Source organism: Rhinoraja longicauda, chromosome 13 (genome assembly GCF_053455715.1).
Source record: "Rhinoraja longicauda isolate Sanriku21f chromosome 13, sRhiLon1.1, whole genome shotgun sequence".
Lineage (NCBI taxonomy): Eukaryota > Metazoa > Chordata > Chondrichthyes > Rajiformes > Arhynchobatidae > Rhinoraja > Rhinoraja longicauda.
Genome location: NC_135965.1, coordinates 41,213,197 through 41,236,377, shown reverse-complemented (window position 1 = coordinate 41,236,377; position 23,181 = coordinate 41,213,197). Strand labels below are relative to the sequence as shown.

The 23,181-nt window shown below is 42.7% G+C and overlaps 1 protein-coding gene across 1 annotated transcript; it reads left to right on the top strand.

Moving 5' to 3' along the window:
* Positions 1-300: 300 nt before the first annotated feature.
* On the top strand, positions 301-13,551 carry LOC144599274 (glia-derived nexin-like). The gene is made up of 8 exons (XM_078410051.1): positions 301-556; positions 2,618-2,845; positions 3,800-3,994; positions 6,526-6,721; positions 7,451-7,551; positions 8,101-8,187; positions 9,138-9,218; positions 13,514-13,551. The coding sequence occupies exons 1-8, from the start codon at positions 301-303 to the stop codon at positions 13,549-13,551; spliced, it is 1,182 nt and encodes a 393-aa protein (XP_078266177.1).
* Positions 13,552-23,181: the final 9,630 nt, after the last annotated feature.

Genomic DNA, 23,181 nt, shown 5'->3' with positions numbered 1-23,181 from the left:
CCTGTTTTGATTATTGTAGATGACTGCATATTGCTTTTACTATGTGAACAGTTTTAAAAGTAAATCTTGAGTGCTAACACTTTAGGACAAGTTGGGATTTATGTTGAATATGCTCTTTTTTTAAAAATTAGTAAATTGTGCCAGATGACTTCTTATTTATCCAGTGAGTTCTGAACTTTGTTCCAATGCTCATTTTTTGAAATCTTTGGAAAATAGTGATAGATTAATTTCAACTTTACATGTGTAAATACACAGAGTTTCTTTTTGCAGATACTCTTCTGGTTTAGAATTGGAATTGCAATGAGGAACATGAATATTTTGATTCTCCTGTGTGTGGCTGTGGGATCAGTTCACTGCCTATGGGGAAAGCCGAAAACGTCGGAAGTTGGGTCGGATTTGGGGATGAGGATTTTCGAACAGGTTGCAAGTTCCCAACCAACAGAAAACATTATCATGTCTCCACATGGAATAGCATCAATGCTTTGGCTGCTGCAATTCGGAGCTGGTGGAAGAACAAAAAAGGAATTGAACCAGGTTTTGAAATACAGCAGACTTGGTTTGTTTAACTAGTGCCTTGTTATACCAACCGTAACCTTCCTTCTTCTCATCTGAACATGTTCAATAGGACTTTGCAATTTGAGATGTTATTGAAAGGACTTTTTTTTTTTCAATTTAGTGTTGATGTCTTTGCATCATATATCTTTGCAGTTGTTAATTTTTATTTTTGCAAACTATCCACCAGGAATACTATCTCCTTTGGGCATTGCTCTCAAATTGTTTATTGGAGAGGGCTCTTTGTGGCATTTTTCTGATATTTCCAGTAGTGGGAGAGTCCTGGACTGGGGGCACAGAGTCAGAATAAAGGAATGTGCCTTCTTTGAACTGAGATGGGGGGGAAATTCTTTATCCAGAGGGTGGTGAATCTTTGGAAATTATTGCCACAGATGGCTGTAGAGGTTGAGCCATTGCATATTTTTTAAAGCAGAGAGTTTAGATTTTTTTAAAAGATTTAGAGATACAGCGCGGAAACGGGCCCTTCGGCCCACCGAGTCCGCGCCGCCCAGCGATCCCCGCACATTAACACTATCCTACACACACTAGGGACAATTTTTACATTTACTCAGTCAAGTAACCTACATACCTGTACGTCTTTGGAGTGTGGGAGGAAGCCGAAGATCTCGGAGAAAACCCACGCAGGTCACGGGGAGAACGTACAAACTCCGTACAGACGGCGCCCATAGTCAGGATCGAACCTGAGTCTCCGGCGCTGCATTCGCTGTAAGGCAGCAACTCTACCGCTGCGCTACCGTGCCGCCCATCAATCAATCAGATTGATTGTTTGATGATTAGTAAGGGTGTCAAAGGTTATGGGGTGAGGGGGGGGGGGAAGCAGGAGAATGGGGCTAAGAGGCAAAAATAGATCGGCCATGATCAAATTGGAAAGCACACACCATGGGACAAATGGCCTCATTCTGCTTCTATGTTCATCGGTACATAAATGATAGGCGTAAAATTAGACAATTTGGCCCATCAAGTCTACTTTGCCATTCAATAATGGCTGATCTATCTTTCCCTCTTCACCCCATTTTCTTGCCTTCTCCACTTATCCCTGACACCTGTACTAATCAAGAATCTATCTGTCTCTACCTTAAAAATATCCATTGACTTGGCCTCCACCGCCTTCTGTGGCAATGAATTCCATAGATTCACCACCCTCTGACTAAAGAAATTCCTCCTAGTCTCCTTCCTAAAGAAACATCCTTTTATTCTGAGGCTGACCTCTAGTCCTAGACTCTCACACCAGTGGAACTATGTCTTGCGTTCTTATGAACACTTCAAATGCCTGTTACGTGACAATGATGGGCTGTTGTTATTCAGTGAGAAAACAATTGGCTGCTTTCTTTCATTTCCAAAATACTTCATTCTTTTTCCTTTGCGCTCTTGGACATGTTCTTTCAAAATCTGTGTTTCTAGCTTGTTGGCCTTAAAAAAATATGGCTGTTTCAATGCAACACTCGATCTTCCTCATTTATGATAATCACATTTCCAATGGTTTGTTATATTGGGTCATCAATTACTACTTTAAGTTGTCAAAACGTTCTTTACCAAATGGACAAGATGGTGACTTCATTTGCATAGTATTGGATTCAATTGATAATGTACTTGATAAAATATTTTAATTTATAGATGTCTTTGCCATGTGTAATTAATTAAATATTTTGGATGCGTAAAAATAAATTGAGAAGCATAGACAACAACAGTAGAGGACAATCTATAACGTGAGAGAGGGAAAATATAATGGAGATGTGTGGAGCAAGTTTGTTTTTTACAAGGTGGTGGCGGACTGGAACGCATTGTCAGTAATGGAGGTGGAAGTTTTTAGATAGACACGTGGATATGGAGGGATGTGGATTACTTGTGGGCAGATGAGATCAGTTGGGAGAGGCATCATGTTCAGCACAAACATTGTGGGCCTGTGTAGCACTGTTCTATTTAAATATTAGACATTTGTTTCTCTTTAGTAGCCAAGTGTCTCAGATTTGAATGGTATATGATCTAGAGATGGGTACTGAGGTTTTCAAAGTTAACAGCCTTTCTATAATGATTTTCTTTCCAGGTACTTATGGACGGCTCAAAAAGGTACATAACTCATTAACTGCAAGCAAAAGGAAGGGTGCCGTTATTATAGCTAATGGAATATTTGTACCACATGACCTTGTATTGAAAAATAAATTTATTAAGCGGTCTTCTGAAACTTATCAAGCTGAGCCGACAAAAGTGAATTTTGCTGAATCGGAAGCAGCTGCATCCATAATCAACAAATGGGCTGATACTCATACTAAAGGTACATCTTCCATAAATCTGACTATCGTACCAAAGGTGAAGTACTGGCATTTCTTAGTCATGGTCGTGCTGCATGGAAGCAGTCCAATTGCCCAACTCATCCATGCCGACCAGTATGTCCCATCTAAGCTAGTCCCACTTGCCTGGGTTTTGACGCATCCCTCAAATCTTCACAAGTAATCTGAGTAGAATTAGACCATTTGGCCCATCGTCTACTCCGTCATTCAATCATGACAGATCAATCTCCCCCTCCTAACCCCATTCTCCTGCCTTCTCCCCATAACCCCTGACACCCACCCTATCTGCGTACCTGTCCAAGTGTAGCAGGGATGCCTGAACATTGAAAACATTTGATATTTTGATATACCACTGTGTCACCTTTTTAACTCGAATACCTTTTAGAAACATAGAAACATAGAAAATAGGTGCAGGAGGAGGCCATTCAGCCCTTCGAGCCAGCACCGCCATTCATTGTGATCATGGCTGATCATCCACAATCAGTAACCCGTGCCTGCCTTCTCCCCATATCCCTTAATTCCACTACCCCCTAGAGCTTTATCGAACTCTCTCTTAAATCCATCCAGTGATTTGGCCTCCACTGCTCTCTGTAGCAGAGAATTCCACAAATTCAGACCACTCTGGGTGAAAAAGTTCCTTCTCACCTCAGTTTTAAATGGCCTTCCCTTTATTCTAAGACTGTGGCCCCTGGTTCTGGACTCCCCCAACATTGGGAACATTTTTCCTGCATCTAGCTTGTCCAGTCCTTTTATAATTTTATATGTCTCTATAAGATCCCCTCTCATCCTTCTAAACTCCAGTGAATACAAGCCTAGTCTTTTCAATCTTTCCTCATATGACAGTCCCGCCATCCATTTGTAATCGTCATTTATTTTTTAAAAGGTTGAAAGCCCTGTGTTACCTGAAGTTCCCTTTACAATGTTGTTTGATTCTTTAGGTATGATCACAGAGATAATTTCCCCAGACACTCTTGATGAAGCTACCAAGCTTGTCGTCACCAATGCGATATATTTTAAGGGTTTGTGGAAATCTAAATTTGACGTAGCAAAGACGCACGAGGCGGCTTTCACTGGAGCTGATGGAGAAGTGTATCAAGTTCCTATGATGGCCCAAAAGTCAGTATTCAGGTTTGGTAAGTCTAACACAATGGTTTCATGTTTAAGCTAGGACAGAGCAGTACTTTGACCAATACATAAAATATACCCTCATGGATTTTAATTTGCCAATTACTTTATCTTTTGAATTTCTGACTCTAGGATTTTGGTTTGCAACAAACTATTAGTATTATTGATCGATAGTTTTCTCATGCTCATTGAAAATTCCAATATTGTTGCTGGCGGTCATATTTGTTGATTCAGCACTGACTACCAATTGAACCTGGGGTGTAGGAAAACATCTGCGGATGCTGTTTTAAATCGAAGGTAGACACAAAATGCTGGAGTAACTCAGCGGGTCAGGCAGCATCTCTGGAGAGAAGTAATGGGTGACTTTTTGGGTCGAGACCCTTCTTCAGATCCCTGGGGGACCATTTTAGTTTAGATTAGAGATGCAGCGTGGAAACATGTCCTTCGGCCCACCGAGTCCGTGCCAACCAGCAATCCCCACGCATCAACACTATTCTACACACACTAGGGACAATTTACAATTTTACCAAGGCAACTAACCTACAAATAGTCTGAAGAAGGGTCTCGACCCAAAACGTTACCCATTCCTTCTCTCCTGAGATGCTGCCTGACCTGCTGAGTTACTCCAGCATTTTGTGAATAACTACCTTCAATTTGTAGTTATTTTGCAGTTATTTTCTTAAATAACCTACAAACCTACACTTTCTTGGAGTGTGGGAGGAAACCAGAGCTCCCGGGGAAAACCCATGCAGGGCAAGGGGAGAACGTACAAACTTTGTGCAGACTGCACCTGTAGTCGGGATCAAACCAGGGTATCTGGCGCTGTAAGGCAAAACTCTACCGCTGCACCACTGTATCACCCTTATCTGTGTCACTTAGTGAGCAACTGCTTTAACTAATCAAGCATGGGAGGTCTGGAGATAGACACAAAAAGGTGGAGTAACTCAGCGAGACAGGCAACATCTCTGGAGAGAAGGAATGGGTGACGTTTCAGGTCAAGACCCTTCTTCAGACTAGTGAGGGATAAGGGAATTGAGAGATACAGATGGTGATGTGGAGAGAAAAAAGAACAATGAATGAAAAATATGCACAATGGTAACGATGATAAAGGAAACAACCATTGTAAGCTGTTTGCAGGGTGGAAATGAGAAGCAAGTGCGACTTGGGTGTGAGAGGGAAAGAGAGAGAGGGAATGCCGGGACTACCTGAAGTGAGAGAAATCAATATTCATACCATGAGATGCTGTTCCTCCAATTTGCATTTAGTGTCACTCTGACAATGGAGGAGAGTGAGGACAGAAAGGTCTGTGTGGGAATGGGAAGGAGAATTAAAGCGTCCAGGTTGGTTGAAGCGAAGGTGTTCCACGAATCGATCACCCAGTCTGTGCTTGGTCTCGCCGATGTACAAGAGTCCACATCTTGAACAACAGATACAGTAGTTGAGGTTAGAGGAGGTGGTATGAACCTCTGCCTAACCCGAAAGGACTAACCCTGGACAGAGTTGAGAATTCTGGTTACAGGTTTCTGTTGAAATTTTGGAAATGTGTCTTTGCTTCTATGTAAATGGCCTAATCAGTCACAAAGACCATGTATTTGACAAGGATGGGTGTGATGGATATCTGGGGTCACTAGTAATTTATGAAGTAGTTTCTGGAAACAAGCAGCTCACTTTCTCTCATTTAAGTCTTGCTGTGGTGGGGGGGCATTTTACAGGCACTCTGCGACTTACACAAGGGTTACATTTCGTGAGCCCTTGCATGAGTGGGATTTTGGGTATGTCGGAGTCACCATCCCTTGCCCAATGTAACTCGAGTATTCACTGTCTCAACTTCATGCAGGGTACTTTCTGCGGCATGTGGCCTTCTGGGTAAGCACCACCGCCATTCCCAGCATGTTTCCCATGTAAACGTGAACGATCGTACAGCATCGTGGAAATTGCAAACTCCCTCGATTGTACTAGAGAAATCGAGCACCAGAGGAAAATGGGTTTAAGGTGAAGGGGAAAAGATTTAATAGGAATCTGAGGGGTAACTTTTTCACACAAAGAGTGGTAAGTGTATGGAACAAGCTGCCATACGAGGAGGCAATTGAGGCAGGGACTATCCCAACATTTAAGAAACAGTTAGACTGGTACATGGAAAGGACAGGTTTGGAGGGATAAGGGCCAAACGCAGGCAAGTGGGACTAGTGTAGCTGGAACATGTGGGTCAGTGAAGGCCAGTTGGGCCGGTTTCCACGCTGTATCACTCTATTAGGGAATGGGCACTGAATTGTTTATAATTTATAAGCGTGAGTTTATTTAAGACTGCGTGTCTGTAGCGTTCTTGGTCTGTATATTCGTTTGTGGTATACTGTATGCCGCTATCTTTTTCTGGTAGTGAGGGACTTATTGGACACTGATATTTAATTTAACCTTTGTTTCTATAATGCTAACGATAGCACACAACTCTGTGTTCCATACTTTGAAGAAGGAGATTTTCTGCTGTACAAGAAACTACAGTAGTCTTCAGATTTTGAGATGATTTGCTTTTGTTTTATAGGTAAGGCCAGTACGCCTACAAGAGTGGACTATAATGTTCTCAAGCTACCATACAATGGGAAACTTAGCATGTTTATTATACTTCCAGTGGAAAGTAGCACCAAACTCACTGAAATAATTCCTCACATCAATGTAAATTCTATAAAAAAGTGGAAGAAAATCATGAAGAGAAAGACACTTAAGATTTCTATCCCTAGGTAAGCAAGAAATATTTGGTCCTATTTGAAATCTGTTATAGATTGAGGTATGCTCAAGATGTGCCGGAGAAAGCATTCTGTCTGGATGCATCACAGCATGGTTTAGGAACAGCTTCATCCAAGTCCGCAAGAAATTGTGGACGCAGACCAGACCATCACACAAACCAACTTCCCTTCCATTGATTCCATCTCCACTTCACACTGCCTCGGCAAGGCCACCAGCATAATCAAGGACGAGATGCACCCTGGTCACTACTTCTTCTCCCCTCTCCCGTCAGACAAGAGGTACAAAACTGTGAAAACGCACAACTCCAGATTCGGGGAATGGTTCTTCTCAGCTGTTATCAAGCAACTGACCCATCCTATCACGAAGTAGAGAGAAGTCCTAGCCTACCATTTCCCTCATTGGAGACCCTTGGACTACCTTTAATCAGCCTTTACTGGACTTTATCTTGCAGTAAATGTTATTCCCTTTATCCTGTATCTGTACACGGTGTGGATGACCTGATAGTAATTATGTATTGTCTTTCCGCTGACTGGATTGCCCACAACAAAAAAGCTTTTCTCTGCACATGTGACAATTAACTAAACTACTCTGTGAAATGCAAACTTGTGTAGACATTGGATACATATAAAATATTTCTAATTGACCTTTCTGCATCCTACAGTAGATTCAGCTGCCTCCAAATGCTGAACTAACTTTTTTCACTCTGAATGTTTTATTTGTAGATTCACTGCTGAGACAGAGACCAACATGGAGAAACTACTTGAACCTCTTGGAATCACAAATATATTTGATAAAGACATGGCAAATTTCAAAAAGCTCTCTAGTAAGTTAATAAGGGATGGGAGCAGAATTAAGCCATTTGGCCCATCAAGTCTACTCCATCATTCAATCATGGCTGATCTATCTCTCCTTCCTAACTGCATTCTCCTGCCTTCACCCCATAACCTGTCCCACCCCTGACATCCGTACTAATCAAGAATCTATCTATCTCTTCCTTAAAAATATCCATTGACTTTGCCTCTACAGCCTTCTATGGCACTGCATTCCACAGATTCACCACCCTCTGAAGAAATTCCTCCTCATCTCCTTCCTAAAGAACGTCCTTCAATTCTGAGGCTTTGACCTCTGGTCCTAGACTCTCCCACTGGTGGAAACATCCTCTCCACTCTATCCAGGCCTTTCATATTCTGTAAGTTTCAATGAAGTCCCCCCCTCATCCTTCTAAATTCCAGCAAGTAGAGGCCCAGTGCTGTCAATCACTCCTGTTCACCCACTCATTCCTGGAGTCATTCCTGGTAAGTGGTATTTCTTGTCTGAATAGTTTTGTAAAAACGTATTTGCTTTGCAAATAAATTGTGACAATCTCTTGCAGAGTTTAAGCATCTGTATACTTCCCAAATCCTGCAAAAGGCTAAAATCGAAGTAAATGAGGAGGGTTCGAAGGGTTCTAAAATGACAGGCAAGTATGCCAGCATATTAGTCAAGTGCTATTCAAACTATTTTAATATATTTTGTCGTTGAATGATGATAATCAGTTCGGCTAATACCATCTCTCCAGATGGAAGTTGGTTTTTGGCCAAGTTGATCTAAGATGCATAATATCTTGCAGAAAGAAGCAAGGATAAAATTTATGAATGGGATTATATCCATATCCCTCTGAATTTTTCCTATCCATGTAGCTGTCCAAGTGTCTTTGAATTGAATTGAAAACAATTTTATTAACCAAGTATGTATACATACAACGAATTTGTCTTGGTGCTTTGCTCGCAAAAAGATAAAAACACGATATACAGCAGACATTTAAAAATAAAACATTATAATTTAAACATGTGAAAATAAAGTACCAGAGTAAAAAGAGGCTACAGACTTTTGGCTGTTGAGTAGAGCTAGTGCTCGTGGGAAAAAAGCTGTTTTAAATGTTGCACCTGCACCTGGCTCAACCACTTCCTCTGGTAGTTTGTTCCAATATGTGCACTACCGTCTGTGGTAAACCTTACCACTTGAGTCCCTTTATGAATCTTTACCCACCATCTCCCCCCCCCCCCCCCCTTTATTTCGATTATTGAGCAGCTATATGATTTTACCAGTGGTCTAGGTGACAGTTTTTACTCTGTGATATGGCAACATTTGGTGAATTGCTTAAGATCACCAGTAAACTACCACATGGGCCAAAAACTAGCACTTGTGAATGCAGAGTGGGACTCTATCGACAGCTTGGTTTTAAGTACTAACTGCAGGTTTCTTTAAGACAATACAGTACCCCAATTTAAGATTGCAAATTTTGCCCATAAAAACCAATTTTAAAGTAAAACTGCAGGTAATGTATAGCTTTGATCTGCTTTGCAATACATTATGGTAGGATTGCTCCTAATGACTGTGAAATTGTTAATAGTGTTGTTTCCGTTACAGCTGTATTTCTTATGTTGAAGCGCAGCCATCTATTTGAAGCAAATAGACCCTTTCTTTATATCATCTGGCACCAATCTACAGGTAAAAAAATCTTTGATTATAAATTGGTGAAAATAATTGATTCTTTGGTTTAGTTTAGTTTAGAGGTACAGCGTGGGAACGGGCCCTTCAGCCCACCGGGTCCACGCCGACCATCGATCCCCGCACATTAACGATACTCTACAGTAGGGACAATTTTCATTTATACCAAGCCAATTAACCTAAAAACCTGCAAGTCTTTGAACTGTGTGAGGAAACTGAAGGTCTCTCTAATGGCAACTTCAGTGTTTTCCAATAAAGTCCTTTCCGATTGCCATTACTTCACAGGGAGTGGGAGTGAACTTGACGCAAACCAACGAAGAGATTTCCCAAATGTATCTTCAGTGTAATTAGTCGTTTATTGAAGTAATAATACAAACAGGTCTGTGTCTCGCCAAGCTTTCAGCTCTCGTCGCAGGTCTGGTGAGAACTGTGTCCCAGCCTACTCCCTGTGTCTGACCCCTCCTGTCTCTGCATCTCCAGATATACTCTTTAATTCTGGCTCTTCCCAGTCCATTATGCCCATATATGTATGCATCTCACGACAGGCCCCAGGTGTCCAAAATAATACAGCAAGATATCTAGACAAAATAATATAATATGCTAAAAAAAGCCAGCACCAACACAAATGGCTCCTACGGCTCCTACAGTCTCAGAGAAAACCCTCGCGGTCACTGGGAGAACATACAAAATCCATACAGGCAGCCAAGACTCCATAGTCAGGATCGAACCTGGGTCTCTGGCGCTGTAAGCGCTGTTTGGCAGCAACTCCACTGCTGTGCCACCGTGCCGTCCTTGATTGATAGATTCATAAAAGTAAAATGCTGCATAAGATGGAAATCTAAAATAATAAACGCTATGCTAGAAAATATCAGCAGATGTAACAACAACAATGGAAAAAGATTACTGCTCCTGTTTCTGGCAGATGGGACATTTCCACCGTTTGAATGAAATTTAAAAAAACATTCAGGTATTCAATCTGAAAAGCAAAATGTTGGAAATACTTACCAGGTCAGGAAGCAGGTGGAAGGAGAAATAAATTAATACTTCAACCCAAAGACCCCAAAACTAGGAATAAGGAGATTTGTGGTGCAGAATAGTTGGGGGGATGCAAAGGCAAATAAATGATCTTCAAATGTATGGGTTCAGAGTCATAGAGTGTGGAAACAGGCCCATCAGCCCAACTTGCCCACACTGGCCAACAATGTCCCAGCTACACTAGTCCCACTTGCCTGCGCTTGGTCCATATTCCTCCAAACCTGTCCTATCCATGTACCTGTCTGTTTCTGAAATGATGGGATAGTCCCAGCCTCAACTACCTCCTCTGGCAGCTTGTTCCATACACCCACCACCCTTTGTGTGGAAATAGTTACCCCTTGGATTCCTATTAAATCTTTTCCCCTTCACCTTGAACCTATGTCCTCTGGTCCTCGATTCCCCTACTTTGGGCAAGAGACTCTGTGCATCTATCCGATCTATTCCTCTCATGATTTTATACACTACTATAAGATCACCACTCATCCTCCTGTGCTCCATGGAACAGAGATCCAGCCTAGTCAACCTCTACCTCACACCCACTAGTCCTGGCAACATCCTCGTAAATCTTTTCTGAACCCTTTCAAGGTTGACAATATCTTTCCTATAATATGGTGCCCAGAACTAAAAACAAAATATTCTAAATGCGGTCTCACCAATGTCTTATACAACTGCAACATGACCTCCCAACTACTATATTCAATACTCTGACTGATGAAGGCCAAAGTGCCAAAAGCCTTTTTGACCACCATATCTACCTGCGACTAGATGTTCAAGGAAGGTCACCTGTACTCCTAGATCCCTCTGCTCTACAACACTACCCAGAGGCCTACCATTTACTTTGTCGGTCCTGCCCTTTTTCAATGTCCCAAAATGCAACCCCTTACACTTCTCTGTATTAAATTCCACCAATCATTCCTCCGCCCACCTGGCCAATCGATTCAGATCCTGCTGTAATCGTTCACAACCATCTTTACTATCTGCAAAGTCACTACATTTTGTATAACTTTAACTTTTTAATCAGAGTTACCATAATGATAGTCTTGTGTAGAGATATGGCAGGCCCATTGACCCACCGACTCCACGCTGACCATTGATCACCCATGTACTAGTTCTATCCTACACACTAGGGACAACTTACTGAAGCTAATTAACTTGCAAACCAGCATGTGTTTGGAATGTTGGAGGAAACTGGAGCACCCAGAGAAAACTCACAGAAGGAACATACAAACTCTGCACAGACAGCACCTGTAGTCGGGATCGAATTTGGGTCTCTGGCACTGTGAGGCCTGGGGGGGGCGATGTAGGCCCAGACACTGTAGGCCCCAACGCTGTAGGTCCTGACAGTTTAGGTCCCGAGACTCTAGGTTTCTGACATTTTTAGCTCTGGATAGTCTAGGTCCGGAGGCCCGGGCGCCACCTAAAGGAGTTTTTTTTTTTACATGTACATCAAGTCCTTTACTCACAATATTTTCAGCAGTATATTAGCTTCTATCCAAACATGCATGTTCCTTTAATTGTGTACAATACTTCCAAAATAGGCCAGTACCAGCCAGTACCAGACACATGCATCACAGCCAGTATCTGGTAAACCAAACTAAGATATGGAAACTCATTCTTTATCGAGAAACCACCAGTTATATCGTGTAGAAAACTACATTTTCAAAAGATTTAAAGAAAAGTTTTGTTACATTAAAAAAATTATTCCTTTCAAATCAAAAATCAATCTTCAGTCTACAACATCATCTAAAGCCTTCTCTTCTGTGTGCTGATGTACAACACATTGTGGCCTTGAATAAATGCATCTCCATATTTGTTCTTAAGCTGACCGTTTACATGTTCTTCTGTCTGTTCCAGTGCTATCTCCATATATCCATCCAAACAAGCTAAAACACCTCGGTCATCCATACCCGAGTTCAGTTTAACCACCAATGGCCTCCCTATGATTTGTTTTAAAAATCGCTGGTGTTTGCTTTCGCAGGCTCATTTTGCGTCCTTCAGCCTATGCACGTTCCACTGATGGCTTGATTCAAATGCGGCCGGACGGATCCAGAAAACCCTGCACCCTGAATGCGGAGGTTGCGTAGCAACCCGCCTTCCGGCCCAGGCGGCCACCATTGGTGGAGCGGGAGCACATGACCGCTGCCTGGGTGAGGTCACGTGGTGTGTGGGGCGGTGTCATCTCCTTGTCCCGTATTTGGGAGTGAGGAAGTTGGCAAACCTAGCCCTTTGGCCTAACTTGCCTACACCAGCCAATATGTCCCATTTACACTAGTCCCACCTGCTCGTATTTGGCTCGTATCCCTCTAAACCACGCTGCATCTTTCGATCAATTCAATAATAGATGTGCTTTCGGTTGGGAAATTATTTAAATGTTATTGACTTGCAGCAACAATTAAAGGCAAGTTACTAAATCAATAAATATAGAAATGGGATGCCTGGATGTTCTTGGCAGAGCCTCTCTGTAACTCTGTCCCAGATAAAATATGGAATGAAGATCTTCTCAGATTTTTTTCAAGAACTGGATGCAAATCTTGTCATTTGTAATTCTGTCATAAGGTCTCCTTAAACTGCTTCAGAAAAGTGGTCAACAAGGACATCTAGTGACTGAGAGGGGCATTGCATGTGGTCAATGTTCTCAAAATGAGTGAGGTGCTGGAAATGAACAGAACCATTGTCATCACGGATTGCTAGATTATCATCAATAATATAATTTTGTATAATATTGCATCACTATAACATGTCTCTGAGTTTCTTTCTTAGCCGCATAATCTTTCTTGCACTACAGAAATTTCCTTCAGAAGTTATTTCATTCCACTATGTATTTTGCTTCAATATTTGGCAAGCTATGTTTTTGCGGTCTCCTTAACTACAATAGTGAGAGAGTCTAGACCAGAGATCGTAGCCTCAGAAGTAAAGGATGTTCCTTTTAGGAAGGAGATGAGGAGGAATGTCTTTAGTCAGAGGGTGGGGAATCTGTGGAATTTATTGCCACAGAAGGTTGTGGAGGCCAAGTCAATGGATATTTTTAAGGCAGAGATAGATAGATTCTTGATTGGTACAAGTGTTGGGGGCTATGGGGAGAAAGCAGCAGAATGGAGTTAAGAGGGAAAGATAGATCAGCCAAGATCGAATGGTGGTGCAGACTTGATGGACCAAATGACCTAATTTTGCCCCTATCACTTGTAAACTTATGAACAATGATAACTTATAACAATGATAACGTGGCCTCTAACTGCTTTTCTGTTCCGACTTATTTATAGGCACCATTCTTTTCACTGGACAAGTTGCAAAGCCATAAGAAGGGAAAGTTGAAGGAAAGCAATTTAGAAACCTGGTCACACATTCACGGAAGAAATATCAAATTTATTTTAAGTAGTTTAGTTGTTAAAAGCTATTTTATTATTTATGACCATTGAATTGAAAACTAGTTGAGTAATATGTCGATTTTTACCTTGCTTAGAATGATTAATTGCAATGTTTCCTAACCATCTACATGTACCTTCTACTGTACCTTATTTAGTACAGTGTTGTAATCATTCAAGTCACGATATAATGAAATATTACCTTTGAAACAGAAATATTCTGAGCATTTACACACAAAATGGCATTTGTTTGATAGAAAATAGGGGTTGCTCATGGACAGGAAAAGGACTCTACCTGAAGCAAATGGGATATTAACTAAAGGTGTTGGATGTTATTTTGACAGTAAGTAGTCCAAGATAATTTTGGAATATCCGTTTTTGCAGAACTCTCCCCTTAAGTGCCATTAGCTGTATTTAATCCATCTCAAACTTCTACACAGAAGGCAGGGGAACAGAAAACAGCTTTACTGAGTTTGTTAAGCTACATGTACAATTCTGCAGTAATGTTTACTTTGCCTTGTGTTTTTACCAAATATTTAAATATATTCGGTCACGTTTGGAATTGAAGTGACTGCATACAGGTTTATCCAGTTTAATGTCAATCTGGGGAGAATCCCTCTTTTGGTGAATAACTGAGAAATACCAGTTGATTTCCATGACGAAACCCTGCGGTAATGATTGAAAAAGGATATGAAGATCAAATACAGATATGAAAATCAAATTGTAAAGGTATATTTGAATTGAGAGAACACTTTTAACTAAATCCATATTTTAATAACTTTTTCTCCAGACTTAAATTTTATTCGTTTTGTTTGGAAAATGTTTGCTTTATTAATACCTCCTCTCTCAATCCCCAAAGTGCATAAAATGTGAAATATAGTGGGGATTTTTAAAAAAAATGTCCTTCAAAATTTGGTTGATTAATTCTACTTAATCTATCAAGAGGTGGCTTGTTTTTCACTGACGTGCAACTTGGTACTTCAAAAATGAGAGGTTTTGCGTAAATAATGGAAAACTTGCGGCATTTCTACTAATAAAATAATTTGATCTGCCTTATGTGTTTCAATGCTTTTGTCAGATAAAGATAGTTAATATAAGTTTTAGCCAATTTGCACAGCACGGAACGGCAGATCATGTGATAGCACCTAAGTTCACGAGTGATAGCAGGATTAGGCCATTCAGCCCATCAAGTCTATTCTGCCATTCAATGATGGCTGATCTAACCCCATTCCTCCTACTAACTCCTGCCTTCTCTCCATAACCTCTGACACCCTTATTAATCAAGAATCTTTCTATCTCCACCTTAAAAATATCAATTGATGGCCTCCACAGCGTTCTTAACAAGTTGCAAATATTTGATAATTGGTTCTGCAAAATAATAGTGTAACTGTGGACAGATTCAATCAAGCTTGCCTCAATTTATATTTTATTGGGAATATTTCAGAAATTCCTTAAATTACATAATCCCATTTTTGCATTTGGTCAACTTCCCAATACTTGGACACCAATTTAAGAGGTGTTATTAGGTGTTATTAGCCACAGTACACAGATCTAGTTCCATAGTGCAAGACCTACAAATGCTTTGGAATAAACACAGTGGGGGAGGGAGGGATGATAGAGGAAAATGATCAGGCTTCTCCAGATGAGGAAAGATCTGCTGCGTGATATTTAAGACCTTCATCATGAGAGTGTTTGATGAAGAAGGTCAAGAAGGTTCCACGGAGTCCAAAACTATGAAACATCGGTTTAAAATGGCCAATGTCCAAAGTTTGGTCCACATGCTCAATGTGCTGGAGTGCCCCTGATCCAGGTAAGCCCAGGCTGTTCAGGACTTCCTCCACAGCCCTCAACCAGCTCAGCCCGACAACCGACATCCCTCTCCTCACCTGACTGCCTCTGCATCCCGGGGGGTGGCTCCCGTACCTGACCTTGAAGGCACTGGTGGCAATACCCGGGACCCTCTCCTACCAGCCCACTCCTTGTGTCTGTCGCGCCTTGCGGCTCCCTCCTCCTCGACTCTCCAGTCTTCGGGACTGAGCTTGGCAGCTTCTGAGCTTCCCCTGTAGGGTCTCTCTTCATGGTGGCAAACCAGGCCGGTAGCCTTTGGTGGCCCATCAGGTCCGTCTTTGTTCTCCACTGGAATCTTCAATGGTGTCTACTTTGTTACTGGGTCATAGACCTTGTGATGATCATCATTTTCTCCGCAGAGCTGAGCTGTTGGAGACAGCATCAAATCAATCTGAAGAAGGGCCCCAACCTGAAAAGTCATCTGTCTATTTGCTCCACGGATGCTGCCTGATCCGCTCAGTTCCTCCAGCACTTTGTGTTTTGCTCAAGTTTCTGTTCATTGGTGTGGATTATATGATAACTGTGCCTGAGGCAGAGAGATATGTTGGGTATCTGGTATTTGAGTAAAATACCTTCTATGCCACAATGGCACAGGAGTAGAACTGCTGCCTTCTAGCACCAGAGACCTGGGTTCGATCCGGACCATGGGTGCTGTCTGGAAAAAGTCTGTACGTTCTCCCCGTGACCACGTGGGTTTTCGCTGGGAGCTGCAGTTTCTTCCCACACTCCAAAGAACGTACATGTTTTCAGGTTAATTGGCTTCGGTAAAGATTGTAAATTGTCCCTTGTGTGTAGGATAGTGTTAGCATATGTGGATGGGTGGGAGTCGGTGAGCTGAAGGATCTGTTTCTGCACTGTATCATTAAACTTAGTCCCGTAAAGTCACATTAGAATATTAGGACATCATTTCTCACCTATATCCTGTAATCTCCTGCGAGTCTGCAAAGCTGTGATCAGATCAGAACAGTTTCAATGTCGGGTACATCCACAAAACCCCATTTCTTTTCAGTGCAAGCATGGGTTCCATCAAAAATAACTTGTTTGTATTAGTGATGGATGCTCTTAAAAGTGACTGCCATGGAAACGCATTAAGGCAATAAATGGCACTGGTTATTTTTCTAAATCATGGAGATAAATTCTCAGCGAGAATTTTGAACACAGCCTGTCCTTCCTAAGTGGGCAGCGTGATCATACTTTGTTATCCCACAGCACGATTTACAGCTCAGTTCAAGTTAACATCCATTATATGGCCGATGCTGAATTGAATCCTATAAATCTATCTCTTGTTATATTTAAATTACATTTATTGAGCATTTTGACATTTACCAAATGTTTTGGCGGCAGATTTATGTCATCAGAACTGACAGTGATAGTAAATTTGTAAAACACTGTGGATATGAAAAGCATGAAGTATAAGCAATATGTGCTAGAAATATGTGAAGGAAAATAACTGCAGATGCTGGTACAAACCGAAGGTATCACAAAATGCTGGAGTAACTCAGCAGGTCAGGCAGCATCTAGGAGAGAGGAAATGGGTGATGTTTCTGGTCGAGACCCTTCTTCAGACACCTGAAACGTCACCCATTCCCTCTCTCCTAGATGCTGCCTGACCTGTTGAGTTACTCTAGCATTTTGTGCTAGAAATATAGTTTTCAAAAGGTGTCATTGTTTTACTCTCTGCCACAGATGCTGGCTGATCTGCTCGGTTACTATTCTTTTCAAATTGAGAAGCATGTGGTGGTATGGTTGCGCAATGGTGGAGTTGCTACCTTGCAGCGCAAGAGAACAGGGTTCGATCCTGACTACAGAGGCTGTTTATGTGGAGTTTGTACTTTCTCCCTGTGACCATGTGGGTTATCTCCGGGTTATCTCTGGTTTCCCCCCCCCCCCCCCCCCCCCCCCCCCCCACATATCAAAGATGTGCAGCTTTGTAAGTTAATTGGCTTCTATAAATTGCCCCCAGTGTGTAAGATGCAAAATTGGGATAACATGGAACTAGTGTTCCGGTGCTCATTCGCAGATTTGATGGGCCGAAGGGCCTGTTTCTGTGCTGTAACTCCAAACTAAACGCTGAACTAAACTAATCTGCATCTTCTACATGAAGAAAAGTAGAGAATATATCATTTCATTTGGTGAACTGGATAAAAACAATTAGTCACTGACATGGCACAAAAGGGTGGTGAATAAAGGGAGAATCTGTAGCTTGCTCTCCAGCCATGAGACATGTTGCAACTCACTTTTTTAAATGTGGTCAATGTTGGTTACAGATGATGTGAAGTGTGAAAATGTCACTCATCCAAGCACAAGGTAGTAATTGCCCAGGACCTCAGTGTTATGAAGAGATAAGAAATACCCTCTCATAAATAAAAGGATCCCAATCTGAAACGTTATCTGTCCATTCACTCCACAGATGCTGCCTGACCCACTGAGTTACTCCAGCACTTTACATTTTGCTCAAGGTTTCAGCATCTGCAATTCCTTGTGTCAATATTAATGAAGTTACTTCCATCATTCGAGAGATTGCTTTAATAATATAATTTACACAAATAAGGATTTCATTGTTCGGTGGGATGTGATATTCACAAATAAAAATAGCATGGATATTATCCATGAGAGCCTATCCAATTCCCCAGTGACAGCTAAGAAAATATTGTATTGATGCCAATTTATCATAGTTCAATGTAACAATTTAAAACAGGTCATAATGCTTACCTCTACTGACACAAAGCAGGCAGTGAAGAAAGCTAATAGCATGTTGGCCTTCATAACGAGAGGATTTCAGTATAGGAGTAAAGAGGTTCTTCTGCAGTTGTATAGGGCCCTGGTAAGACCACATCCTGACTACGGGTGCTGTCTGCACAAAGTTTGCACATTCTCCCTGTGACTGTGTGCAAGTTTCCTCTGGGTGCTCCGGTTTCCTCCCACATCTCAAAGACATGCAGGTTTATAAAATAATTGGATTCTGTAAATTGTCCCTACTGTGCAGGATAGAACTGGTGTATGGGGATCGCTGGTTGGTATGGACTCGGTGGGCCGAAGGGCCTGTTTCCATGCTGTATCTCTCAACTAAACTAAAACTAAATCCTTCACATAAACAAAGCATAATTTCTGAAAGCTATTAAAATATAAGTGGGGATTTAATATTCAATTTCAACCATTGCTATGGGGTTAAAAACAAAATGCTGGAAGAACTCAGCAAGTCTGGCAGCATCTGCGGAAGAAAATGAACCAATGGTGTTTCTGGTCAGGACCTTCTTCAAACTCCTTTGATCAAGATTCCAGCATCTGTAATTCCTTGGGTCTCATTGTCATGGGGTCAGCAGGTAGATTTTATAAATTTTGGGGAAAAACAAGAAATTAACATATGTAATATGTAATGGAAACTTGTCCATTATAGCTGATGATGCGAAACTTCTAAGCTTGGAGGCACAAGAGACTGCAGATGCTGGATTCTGGAGGACAAAACAAACACAGTGCCAGAGGAACTCAGTGGGTCAGGCAGCATCTGTAGGGAGGAACAGGAAGTGTTGACATTTCAGGTCAAGACCCTGCACAGTGAGCTGCCATGGTCGGTGGGCTGAAGGGCCTATTTCCGTGCTGTATCTCTGAAACTAAAAGAGGACAGGCAAACATATTGTAAGCCTTTTTACATCCCTACATTCTACAAACCAATTGCATTGCCCGCCAACCCCATTAAAACGGAGTTATAGTGCAGCTGGTAGAGCTGCTGTCTCACGACAGCAGAGACACGGGTTCGATCCTGACCTCGGCTGCTCTCTGTGCAGAGTCTGCACGTTCTCCCTGTAACCACATGAGTTTCTTGGGTGCTCCGGTTTCCTCCCACATCCTAAAGACATGTGGGTTTTAGTTTAATTGACCTCTGTAAAAATTGCCCCTAGAATGTAGAGTGTTGATGAGAAAGTGAGATTAAATAGAGCAAATGTGGGCTTGTGGTCATCGTGGGCTTGGTGGGCTGAAAGGCCTGTTTCCATTTTGTGTTTCTTGAGAAAAAGGAATTGGATAGATGTTTAGAGGGATATAGGCCAAACGTGGGCATGTGGGACTAGTGGGCATCCTGGTTGGCATAGCCAGGTTGGGTTGAAGGGCCTGTATCCATGCTGTATGTCTCTAACTGCAGATGCTAGAGTTTTGGGCAAGGGGTGTGACTCGAAATGTAACCTATTCATTCCCCTCCACAGATGCTGCCTGACCCCGTCCCTCCCCTCCCTCCCTCCCTCCCTCCCCACCCTCAGCACTGTGTGTGTTTTCCTAAGTGATGGTGGAAGAATTAGGCCGCCACCAGCTTTGTTTACATCTTGTCCCAGCCTCTGCTGAGACGGGCCACTCTTTAACCACTCAAACCTCCACCCCATCAGGCTCCTGCTACGTGCGAGTGTTAAAGGAGTTTCTCAGTCCTCAGTTGTCTGCGTGTGTTTCTCTCTTTTTTTTTGCTTTCATTTGCAAGAAACCCCCATTTCAATCGTTTAACATTAGCTATAGGTCAGGCAAGGTCAGGCTGATCTTTTAGTTATTCTACTATTTTATTCTTTCTACTATTTTACTTATTCTCACAACATTTAGTGCAAGATAAAGTCCAAGCACTTGGGTTCAGCAGATAATCTACCAACTCCCACATTTTTGGGATGCTATGAGGTTGCAGGGTGACTTGGACAGGTTGTGTGAGTGGGCGGATGCATGGCAGATGCAGTTTAATGTGGATAAGTGTGAGGTTATCCACTTTGGTGGTAAGAATAGGAAGGCAGAGTATTATCTGAATGGTGTCAAGTTAGGAACAGGGGACGTACAACGAGATCTGGGTGTCTTAGTGCATCAGTCACTGAAAGGAAGCATGCAGGTACAGCAGGCAGTGAAGAAAGCCAATGGAATGTTGGCCTTCATAACAAGAGGAGTTGAGTATAGGAGCAAAGAGGTCCTTCTGCAGTTGTACAGGGCCCTAGTGAGACCGCACCTGGAGTACTGTGTGCAGTTTTGGTCTCCAAATTTGAGGAAGGGTATTCTTGCTATTGAGGGCGTGCAGCGTAGGTTTACTAGGTTAATTCCCGAAATGGCGGGACTATCATATGTTGAAAGACTGGAGCGACTAGGCTTGTATACACTGGAATTTAGAAGGATGAGAGGAGATCTTATCGAAACATATAAGATTATTAAGGGGTTGGACACGTTAGAGGCAGGAAACATGTTCCCAATGTTGGGGGAGTCCAGAACAAGGGGCCACAGTCTAAGAATAAGGGGTAGGCCATTTAGAACTGAGATGAGGAAAAACTTCTCCAGTCAGAGAGTTGTGAATCTGTGGAATTCTCTGCCTCAGAAGGCAATGGAGGCCAATTCTCTGAATGCATTCAAGAGAGAGCTGGATAGAGCTCTTAAGGATAGCGGAGTCAGGGGGTATGGGGAGAAGGCAGGAAACGGGGTACTGATTGAGAATGATCAGCCATGATCACATTGAATGGCGGTGCTGGCTCGAAGGGCCGAATGGCCTCCTCCTGCACCTATTGTCCATTGTCTGTAACTCCCACATTTTTGGGATGTGGAAGGAAATCCAAGCACCTGGAGAAAATCCATGTATTCATGAGGAGAACGTGCAAATCCCACACTGACACCACTGGACTATTTGGACTACACGCATAGCTATTTGGACTACACTTCTTCCCACCCTGTCTACTGCAAAAAGTCTATCCCCTACTCCCAATTCCTCCGTCTATGCCGCATCTGCACCCGGGATGAGATGTTTCACACTAGGGCATAAGAGATGTCCTCGTTCTTCAGGAAACAGGGCTTCCCCTCTTCCATTATAGATGAGGCAATCATTAGGGTCTCTTCTATATCCCGCAGTTCTGCTCTTGCTCCCCCTCCCCCCACTTGTAACAAGGACAGGATCCCCCTCGTTCTCACCTTCCACCCCATTAGCCAGCGGATCCAACATATCATCCACCAACATTTCCGTCACCTACAACGGGACCACACTACTGGCCACATCTTCCCAACCCCTTCCCTTTCTGCGTTCCGCAGAGACCGTTCTCTACGTAACTCCCTGGTCCACTCGTCCCTTCCTACCCAAACCACCCCATCCCCAGGCACTTTCCCCTGCAGCCGCAGGAGATGCAACACCTGTCCCTTTACCTCCCCCCTCAACTCCATCCAAGGACCGAAACAGTTTTTCCAGGTGAGACAGAGGTTCACCTGCAACTCCTCCAACCTCGCCTATTGTATCCGCTGCTCTAGATGTCAACTTCTTTACATCGGCGAAACCAAACGCAGGCTCGGCGATCATTTCGCTCAACACCTTCACTCAGTCCGCCTTAACCAACCTGATCTCCCGGTGGCTGAGCACTTCAACTCCCCCTCCCACTCCCAGTCTGACCTTTCTGTCATGGGCCTCCTCCATTGCCATAGTGAGGCCTACCGGAAATTGGAGGAACTGCACCTCATATTTCGCTTGGGCAGCTTGCAGCCCAGCGGTATGAACATTGACTTCTCCAACTTTAGATAGTTCCTCTGTCCCTCTCTTCCCCTTCCCCTTCCTAGTTCTCCCTCTATCTTCCTGTCTCCACCTATATCCTTCCTTTGTCCCGCCCCCTGACATCAGTCTGAAGAAGGGTCTCGACCCGAAACGTCGCCCATTCCTTCTCTCCTGAGATGCTGACTGACCTGCTGAGTTACTCCAGCATTTTGTGAATAAATACCTTCGATTTGTACCAGCATCTGCAGTTATTTTCTTATACTGACACCACTGAAAGGTCAGGATTAAACCCGGGTCACTGTAGATATGAGGGCACAGTTGTACCGGCTGTGTTACGAGCAGTCCTCTTTGAAGTAGAGGAATATTAAAACAATGAGAAAAAGACAAGTTGATGGCAGAAGTCATCTGCTGGGACCATGTTAACAACATATTACACAGCCTTTTTATTCACAAAATGCTGGAGTAACTCAGCAGGTCAGGCAGCAACTCGGGAGAGAAGGAATGGGTGACGTTTCGGGTCGAGACCCTTCTTCAGACTTACACAGCCAATCAGCTTTACCTTATCCCACCAGTTTGCAATCATTCCTACATTCAGAATACAGAGGTTGCCATTTGTCTCCACTCCATCAGGTAAACTCCCTGGGTTGCACCCACATTTCATGACTACCCAGACTAAGCAATTTCTCTCTTACTCAGACCTGATGAAAGTTCCCTCATCTGAAATGCTAAGTATTTCTCTTTCCACAGATGCTGCCTTACCTCCACAAGTTATCCAGCATTTTCCACTCTGAAGCAATGTTCCCCTCCTGAAACATCACCTACCCATGTTCTCCAGAGATGCTGACCCACTGAATTACTCCAGCACTTTGTGTTTTTTTTTGTGTAAACCAGCATCTGCAGTTCCTCATGTCTCCATTTTCTAATTTTGTTTTGCTCAGTTTTTTTTTTAAACCCGATGCTTATGTTTAGCCAGCAGGAAAGGTCTCACCATCCAGCCACTAGCAATTCATTATACAAAGCTGGATGTTTACTGCAGATGCTGGTTTATAAAACAAAAGACATAAAGTGGTGGAGTAACCCAGCAGGTCAGGCAACACCCTGAACATCATGGATAAGGTAACGTTTTGGGTCAGGACCCTTCTTCAGAATCTGCCTAAGAAAACGCAATGGCGGGTACAATTATAACCTTTAAAAAACATTTGGACAGGTACATGGATTGATAGGATTTGCGTGGGAT

What these genes read in the sequence shown, in the direction of transcription:
- LOC144599274 (XM_078410051.1), top strand. Translation starts at nt 301, where the DNA reads ATGAGGAACATGAATATTTTGATTCTCCTGTGTGTGGCTGTGGGATCA. An exon ending in CTTAAGATTTCTATCCCTAG is followed by an intron (nt 6,722 to 7,450) that starts GTAAGCAAGAAA and finishes TTTTATTTGTAG; the next exon opens with ATTCACTGCTGAGACAGAGA. An exon ending in AAATTTCAAAAAGCTCTCTA is followed by an intron (nt 7,552 to 8,100) that starts GTAAGTTAATAA and finishes AATCTCTTGCAG; the next exon opens with AGTTTAAGCATCTGTATACT.